We start from the raw sequence: 9,524 nt of genomic DNA, 5'->3' as shown, positions 1-9,524 counted from the left end.
GCCTGGCCGGATCAACCAGGCTAAGCTCAGCCATGTTGGCCGCAGGCGTGGCTTGGGGAAGCGTTGGCAGAGGTGGCGGTGTAGGAAAGCGGAGGCGAGCGTGCGCCGGCGTGCGTGGACGGAGCGGGCCTATCCTAGGGCCGCCATGGCCGTTACGAGGGTTCTGGGGGCACTCCCTAGCAAAATGGCCGAAGAGCGCAGATCACGCAGCGGAGGGGGTCGCGACAGTCCTTTCTACGGTGGTGCTTGCTGAGGCAGCGGAAGCATCGGCCGCGGAAACGGCTTAAGAAGGCCTCCCGGCCACCCACCGCATTGAATCCCGGCCGGCGGTCCGAGCGAGGAGCTGCACTCGACCTTGGAGAAACCGGCAGATCCAGGGCGGCCTTGCGGTTTTTGCGCGAGGTGACCTTGGTCCAGCCACCGTCCATTCCTGAAGCAGAATGGTCGACCGCGGGGGATGGGACGACGATGATGGATTGCAGTCGTCGGGCTGGGGGAGGGGAGAGATCCGCCGGGTCTTCAGAGGCCGCCACCTTGGAGCATTCACCACGCAGCAGCAGGTGCGGCGGGGTCGCCGGATCCGGGATTGAATGCGCAGCAGGGCCCGAGATCTCGGACGGGACGGGAAGGGAGGAACTGGACTGCCCCACGGATCTGAGCCAGCCAGCACGTAGCCCTGCGGACCAGAGTCAGCGGCAGCGCGTCGGGGTGGCGCGCCCATGCTGGGTGCGGGGGAGGTGGCCGCCGCGGCCGGAGTGGCCAGCAGCGCACGAGCGGGCGTGTGGCTACCTAGCAGGAGCGGGTGGCGGTTTCTACGTGCTCACGATCAGGGCTCCTCTTTTGCTGAAGTGGCAGGTTTGCTGAATTGGATGGCTGCATGTGATGTGGGTAGCTTGCATGCCAAGAAAAATCAAGTAGTGGGGATAAACTATTTAGGCATTATAGATGTGCCTCTCATTTGTGTTTCAAGCAACCCATCAATTAAAGCATCAATGTGATACTCTGAGTAACCCAAAATTTCAAGCTTTATTGCATCAAACCAGAAAATTCCAAGACCTCCACTTCGTCCAGAACTGCTAACAACATAACTCTTATCGAAGCCTAAGAGCATCTCCAGCCGCGCCCCCAACAGGCCCTCCCCAGGCGATTTTTCGGCGCTGGCGCCCAAAAATCGGCCCTGTCGCGCCCCCAGGAGCCCGTTTTTCGCCGGTTTGGGCTGAAACTGGCGCCGACGGACCCAGGCCGAACCCAGCGCGCTGGGGGGCGCCCGGGGGCATTGGGGCGAGCGGTTTTGGCGCGAAAGCGGATGGGCCCGCCAAGTCAGCGAGATGCCGCTTCGTCGCCCTCATCGCCTCGGTTCCTGCGGGAATCAATGCGAAGGTTGCCGTGCCGGTTAGCCTCCATTGATGCCTCACGGGCGGCGCAGTGAACGCGCCGCGAGGCATGCAGCCCGTCGCCGCCCCGCGATGGCTATAAAAGGCGACCTCCCCGCCGGTGGACGCCACAGCTCTCACTTTTCCCCCTCCCCGGCGTAGATAGCAACACTCCCCTCTTCCCACCGACGAGAAAGACGGCCGAGAGGTACTCAGGCGATGGCGCGACGGCGAACGGCTTCGGCCGCCGCCACCTCCAAGAGCCGGAGGCGCGCCTGCTCTACGAGGCCGAGTACCCGGCGCCCCCGGACATGCGGGTGTCGGGGACGTGGAGGCTGAGCGCCGGCGGTGTCCCGGTGCCACCGGTGCCCGAAGGGGCGGCGCGGCGGGCCGAGATCGCCCGCATCTGCTCGTCCCTGACGAAGGAACTGCGGAACGAGCCGCGCTACGCCGCCGACAGCCACGGCCTCTGGACCATGTACTTTCAGCACCGTCGCGAGGAGCAGATCGCCTCCACCAACGGCGTCATCCCGCGGGGCTGCCTCAACACTGACGGGTGTGCGAGTGGTGGGGCGTGCCCGGCCGCACCCTCGAGGCCGTCCTCGACCACATCGAGACCGGCAACGTGCCGCGCCTCGAGTACCCGCCGCGACCGTCCTTCTCTCGTCGTCGTGGTAGCTCCTGGACGCCGTGGCGGATGGAGCCGGGATCGTCCTCGTCGTCGGGCTTTGGCTCGCCGGCCGTGCTCCGCTCCGTCAAGCCCGAGCCGGAGGAGACGCTGCTCGGGCGCCGCATCCGCAGCGGCGCCCTCGTCATCAACGAGGGTGCCCGGCCCTCCCCGCCTGCTCCGGCTCCGGGGAGGCGCTCCCTCCGCCTGGTGCGGCCGAAGCCCGAGCCGGGGCTGCTCCGGAGCATGTCGAGATGGCAGCCCCCGACGACGAGTCCGCCCTCAAGTGGGCGAAGGAGGACTGCATCCGGGAGCAGGTCCGCCGCCAGCGCCGGGCATACGCGGAGCTCCAGGCCCGGCGCCACGGGCGTGAGGAGGGCGGCGTCATCGTCCTCGACAACGATGAGGAGGACGAGGCCGGGCCGTCCAGCGCGCCAGCACGCCTCGGCGACCCTAGCCAGGGCTGCAGCAGGGACGGTGCCGGCCCAAGCCAGCCGCGCGACGACGACGACGATGACGGCGACGGCGGCGACTACACCCGCTTCTACAGGCTTCTCGGCATGTAGACGACGACGGCGACGACGACGGTGGCGCTAGGCGTAGTTCAGGCGTAGTTTGCATGTTTTCATGTTTTCTGTTCAAATTTCAATGAAGTTGCACCGAGTTCGTGCAAAAGTCGCCGAGTTTGCATATATTTTGTACGCAACATGGCCGAACCCGGGCGACCCGTGGGCCGCGACTGGGAGCTAGGTCGCCCTCACGCGCCAATCTAGCGCCGGCTCGCCCCCAAGAGGCTCTTTTTTGGCGCCCTGGGGGGCCGAACGGCTGGAGATGCTCTAAAGACCCAGCTAGGTTTTCCAGTCAATTTCCCTATATTTGAGTTTCAAGGATGCAAAGGATCGGGGGGACAAATTGCTTTGTTAGGTCACGAAGCTCTCGAACTGTTGCAGGTTTGCCAGCCATGCGACAGTTCCAACATAGGATACTCATGGGGCCCGGCGACGCTCTGTCTGGGAGGCCGCCACATTAGCTTCATTGATCTTGCCGAGAGAAGAAGTGCTTGTAGTGGGGTTTCCACGCCCCTGCCACGGTTGCCAACCGTGTTCCTGTCATCTCTTTGACCTCGTCCGGGGCCTCTCAACTAATCTGCTCGCAATCTTTTTGAAGTCGATCACCATCCATCGGGTTGATTCTTCTGGCAAGTCATCCTCCTCGACAACCACATTGACCAGATCATCCTCTCTGAGTCCCAACTCCATCATCGCTTCCAGGCCACTTGTTGTCGAGCTTGAGCCTGAACCTGACGCTAAACCATCCATCGATTCTCTTGCCTGTGAAAGAGATTGTTTACGCGAGCGGGTGAATGTTACGGTCCCTAAATTAATCATGCACTAAACATCCACGCGGCATGCACGACACTACAGGAATCAGGCACTTTGCCGTCAGCCATGCCTGGCGGACGACAAAGGCCTTTGCCGTCCGCCAGCAAACGGCAACAGGTCCGGCTGAATAGGCTACGGCGAAGGGCTCTTTGGTCCGGCTGAATAGGCTACGGCGAAGGGCTCTTTGCCGTCTGCTGGCGGACGGCAAAGATGAAATGGTCTTTGCCGTCAGCCAGCAGACGGCAAAGAGCCTGGATGACACACGTGGCAGGTTAGGTCCGTTAGGTGGTTAACGGCGTGCTTTGCCGTCCGCTGGCAGACAGCAAAGACGGCAGACGGCATAGCATGCCGTGTGGCAGCAACGGGAGAAAAATAATACCATACACCCCAAATTAGTAGGTAATATTTTTTTGTCATGACTTTAAATATTACACACCAAATTAAAAACTATAAACATTTTCAAAAAATCATTTGAGGTTTCTTTATATTTTATAGCAAATATTCCCGTGCATTGCAACGGGATAAAAAAGTATCCCCGCAGAAGGTACAGGCGTTTGGCACGTGCACGTTGTAATCGGCTACCTCCGTAAACGGTTCCAGGCTAAAAATGCCCGTGCGTTGTAACGGGAGAGAAAAAAATCGCATGCCCCTGTTTCAAGACCCCATAGGTCAAATCCTTTTCTCAACATGACGCCCATCCGTGACAATGGACATCCTCCTTCCCACTGTCACTGACAATGGTTGCAGTGCCCGAGACTACACCCGTGCTTTGGTACAGAGCAAAGCAAATACTGCTAAGCGTATGTTTATTAACATAACTTCCTATCATTAATAATAAGCACAAAGATTATTAATAGTACATACCATCAAAATTATGACCTTTTAACGTAACTAACAAAATCACTTTAAGATTATTAAGAAAATTAATAAATGTCCTCAGTAAAGAATCAAATCATTACATGAGCATCTGGATTTGTCTATTATATAGTTGAATTACTGTTACTAATTTTAATCCACTGTACATTTTTCCATATTTATTAATCAAAGTGCACGTGTTAATTCTTTACTTTAACCGGCAATGCATTATCTTTTAATCTTTGCGAGTGACCAATTTTTGGCACCTGCGTAGCCATAAGCTCCAATTATTATATTTGTGCTTATAAAAAATAACATGGTATTTTACCTCATAAATATATATTGTTGTAAACTGAAACAAAGTCCAGTGAAGAAATTGCCACACGATGGAGTTTGGAGACATGTACTAACTTTTCTTCTCAAGCTAGTTGTGATGGCCGTACCTTTAAAATTCGGGGCCTTGTGCAAAATCAAAATGAGGCCCTATATTTTAAAAATATAAATTAAAATATTTGTATAAATTATTGTGATGCGACATATTTTTTCAGGGAGTTCACATGTTATCTTAAAATTTAAATCTACCCAAATTAATGATGTATCAGAAAGAACAAAAATTATGACAGTACAAACTTTAGCTATTGAGGTAAAATAAAACGGGGGGGGGGGGGGGGGGGGGGGGGGAGGAGATCTTTCATTATTAAAGGTGGTGCATCATTCTTACAAAGACTAACAACTTCATTAGTGCCTCCTCCTAACCACACCGCAGTGCGAGGAGTGCACCGTCCATAGGTAGCGAGATAGTGACTACCTTTATTTTAAGAACGACTAATCTTAGTAACGAAAATCTTCCTATCATCTTTCATCATCTCCTGGATCTCTCTGACTAGCACCATATGCCTCAAACGATCAGGTACTGCAGCATCGTCACCGCCTTGGCCCTACCAAGTTCCAACTGTATGGAGCAGTTGGTGCGGTGTAGGGCAATAGCTAGGCTCTCCTTGCACGCCTCCAACTCGGCTACAAGAGCGTCATCGCATGCAAATAACTGTCTGCAAGTCGAGTATATGATCTGACCTTGTGCGTCCCGCAGTACCATGCCGCAGCCGCCCGTGTTGTTGTTTGCCACATAACTACCATCAGTATTGAGCTTGAGTTCGATAAGTATTCAGGTCAAAAAAAGGGAAAGGTGTGACTACTCTAGGGTGTAGTACACCCGAGTTTGTAAAAACTGAAAAAATATGATAAAACAAAATAAAAAAATCTGATATTTTGAGACAACAAACTTCATCAAATGTTTGTGGTTCTTGCAAAATTTTAGCCAAAAAAAAAGAACCGAGGAGATCTCACAAAAAAATCACACCCGAATGTAGAAAATCCACTCTCTTAAAAAAACAGACCCGAATGTAGAAAATCCACTCTCTTAGGGCCTCTTTGATTCATAGGATTGCAAAAACATAGGAATAGGGAAAACGTAGGATTGGAATGACATGTCCATTGGATCCCTATAGATTTGAGTTTGTTTGATTGTGTCACGGGAAAACAAAGGATTTCTTCCAAAAGGTTGGAGTGGATGTTAGAAGTCCTGTAAAATGTAGTACAAATGAATCCTTAGGAAAAAATCCTATAAGATTTAATCCTACGAATCAAACGATCAACGTAGGAAAAATTCCTAAGGATTCTAATCCTTCAAAGATCCTATGAAAATCATTTGAATCAAAAAGACTCTTGAAAAAATCAGTACAGATGTACACAGCCTAGCCTCCCCGAACGCCCATGCATGTGACAGGACTGGGAGCCCGGGATCTTGGGTAGGCAGGGCAGGCGGGCGTCCAGAGGATCTTCCGACTTTGTCGATGATCGGTGATGTTTGAAAAAGTCTAATGCGCCATTTGTCGCCCAGTCGCGGTGCCTGCCGGCCGTATGCATGCGGGCAAGTAACGCACACACTGGTGTAAACTAAACAGCCCTTGTACAGTATGATTTTTCTGCCGCACGAAGCGCATGCACTTGGCGTTGGCCGCCGGCCGGCCCATCCATATATACGAGAGTGTGGGTTCTTCTGCGGTGCGGACTAGACTTCTCCTACTCAACCATTCTCACTCCGAGTCGGTCCGGGACACATGAGGAGACGACGCACCCACGCTCACCTCGCCGGCACCGCCGTGCTCTTCCTATTGGCAACCGTCATTCCATCGACGACGGCTCCTGTGGTGCACTCGGAGGGCGGTGCCCTTCTGGCATGGAAGGCCAGCCTGGGCGACCCCACTGTAGAAGTTTATATGTCAACACTCTCTTTCACGTGTGGTTTTCTCAGACCTAAACGTAGACCGAAAGTGGGCTGCAATTTAATTGCGCCAGCCGGGTCTTGAACTCAAGACTTCTTGGCTCTGATACCATGTAGAAGTGCATGCTCTAGCCAATGCAACCAAAAAACCGATCTGATAAAAGAGATTAGGCAGCACATTATACGTCGACACCTGCTGCCCTGTCCAGCTGGACTCTGGCCGTGCCGGTCTGTTCCCGGTACCACGTAACGTGCGATGCCAGCAATCCCGTCCAATTCCTCGCGCCCTCGGAACTCGGTCTCTCCGGTGGTCTCGACACCCTCGACACCGCGGCACTCCCGCGGCTCGCCGTTCTGAACCTCCGTGGAAACAACCTCCGCAGTACCATCCAGCCAGCATCGCCCAGCTGCGCTCTCTCCAGACAGTCGACCTCAGCAGCAACACGTTCGATAGCTCCATCCCACCACAGCTTGGTGACATTCACAACCTATCCGCCCTCCAATTATACAATAACACCCTCGTCGGCAACATCCCCCACCAGCTCTGCAGGCTCCTCCACATGCAGGTACTGGACCTCTCCATCAACCGGTTTACATGGGAGCTCCCAGAATGCTGGTGCAACTTCGAGTCACTACTGTACATGGACCTATCAAACAACCGTCTCACCGGGAAACTCCCGAGCTGCTGGTGGAATCTGGGGTATATTGAATTCCTGGACCTATCCAACAACTCCTTCTATGGTAAAATCCCCACGGCTGTGAGAAACCATAGATGCTATCTTAGGTCGCTTTATCTTGCTAGAAATGACTTTGTCGGTGCCTTTCCGTCGGCCCTAAGGAGCTGCAACTTGTTGGAGATCCTGGACATTGGGAACAACGGGTTCTATGGCGTTGTACCTCCATGGATCAAGACTCGGGTTCCATTATTGAGAATCCTTAGACTCAGATCAAACAACTTCACTGAAGAAATTCCTGTGGGGTTATCACGACTTTCACAACTTCAGCTGCTTGACATGGCCAACAATAGCTTGACCGGCTCAATTCCGACAGCCTTCGGTAGCTTCACGTCCATGAAGCATCCACAAAATATGTCTGGTAGGGAACCGCTTGACAAATACTATGACAGAATTAACATAATCTGGAAGGGGCATGAGCAAATTTTCCAAAGAGGAGTCCGATTATTAGCCGGTATTGATTTGTCGGGTAATTTATTATGTCGGTGCATCCCTCAAGAGATAACTGACCTTCAAGGCCTCCGGTTCCTGAACCTGTCAAGAAACTATCTGACATGCAACATTCCTGAGGATATTGGTAGTTTGACTTTTCTCGAGTCCCTCGATGTATCATCTAATGAACTTACAGGAGCCATTCCTCCCAGTGTCTTGTGACGCCCCCGATTTGACCGTACACTAATCATGCACGCAAATGTGTACGATCAAGATCAGGGACTCACGGGAAGATATCATAACACAACTCTAAAACATAAATAAGTCATACAAGCATCATAATACAAGCCAGGGGCCTCGAGGGTTCGAATACAGAGTCGGAGTGTATCTTATCTTAGGTTGTTTCTGTGGCATTTCATCGGGACAGAGTCGGAGTCCATTGTGGGCTAATGGGAGACTACTTTCCATCGGGTTGTACCTTACTGCCATAAGTGTTTTGGCGATGCTTCCGCATGACCGAATGACCATTCCATCGAATTGTTGATGACATGGAAGCCATTGATGTCTACTACACAACCTTCTTCTTTTAGACGTTGTTGGGCCTCCAAGTGCAGAGGTTTGTAGGACAGTAGCAAATTTCCCTCAAGTGGATGACCTAAGATTTATCAATCCGTGGGAGGCGTAGGATGAAGATGGTCTCTCTCAAACAACCCTGCAACCAAATAACAAAGAGTCTCTTGTGTCCCCAACACACCCAATACAATGGTAAATTGTATAGGTGCACTAGTTCGGTGAAGAGATGGTGATACAAGTGCAATATGGATGGTAGATATAGGTTTTTGTAATCTGAAAATATAAAAACAGCAAGGAAACTAATGATAAAAGTGAGCGAACACGGTATTGCAATGCGTTGAAACAAGTCCTAGGGTTCATACATTCACTAGTGCAAGTTCTTTCAACAATAATAACATAATTGGATCATATGACTGTACCTCAACATGCAACAAAGAGTCACTCCAAAGTCACTAATAGCGAAGAACAAACAAAGAGATTATTGTAGGGTACGAAACCACCTCAAAGTTATCCTTTTTGATCGATCTATTCAAGAGTCCGTAGTAAAATAACACGAAGCTATTCTTTCCGTTTGATCTATTATAGAGTTCGTACTAGAATAACACCTTAAGACACAAATCAACCAAAACCCTAATGTCACCTAGATACTCCAATGTCACCACAAGTATCCGTGGGTATGATTATACGATATGCATCACACAATCTCATATTCATCTATTCAACCAACACAAAGAACTTCAAAGAGTGCCCCAAAGTTTCTACCGGAGAGTCAAGACGAAAACGTGTGCCAACCCCTATGCATAAGTTCACAAGGTCATAGAACTCGCAAGTTGATCACCAAAACATACATCAAGTGGATCACGTGAATATCCATTGTCACCACAGATAAGCACATGCAAGACATACATCAAGTGTTCTCAAATCCTTAAACACTCAATCCGATAAGATAACTTCAAAGGGAAAACTCATCCATCACAAGGAGATAGAGGAGGATAAATATCATAAGATCCAACTATAATAGCAAAGCTCACGATACATCAAGATCGTGCCACATCAAGAACACGAGAGAGAGAGAGATCAAACTCATAGCTACTGGTATATACCCTCAGCCCTGAGGGTGAACTACTCCCTCCTCGTCATGGAGAGCGCCGGGATGATGATGATGGCCACCGATGATGGATCCCCCTCCGGCAGGGTGCCAGAACAGGGCCCCGATTGGTTTTT

The 9,524-nt window shown here is 51.5% G+C and overlaps 1 protein-coding gene across 1 annotated transcript; it reads left to right on the top strand.

Annotated features, from left to right (window-relative positions):
* The first annotated feature begins 6,397 nt into the window (after positions 1 to 6,397).
* Positions 6,398 to 7,949, top strand: LOC120973980 (uncharacterized). The gene is made up of 2 exons (XM_073509569.1): positions 6,398 to 6,550; positions 6,771 to 7,949. The coding sequence occupies exons 1-2, from the start codon at positions 6,398 to 6,400 to the stop codon at positions 7,947 to 7,949; spliced, it is 1,332 nt and encodes a 443-aa protein (XP_073365670.1).
* The last annotated feature ends 1,575 nt before the right edge of the window (positions 7,950 to 9,524 follow it).

Source organism: Aegilops tauschii, chromosome 2, assembly GCF_002575655.3.
Source record: "Aegilops tauschii subsp. strangulata cultivar AL8/78 chromosome 2, Aet v6.0, whole genome shotgun sequence".
NCBI classification, from domain to species: Eukaryota; Viridiplantae; Streptophyta; class Magnoliopsida; order Poales; family Poaceae; genus Aegilops; species Aegilops tauschii.
Note: the sequence above shows the minus strand (reverse complement) of the source record. Positions and strands in the feature narration are given on the sequence as shown.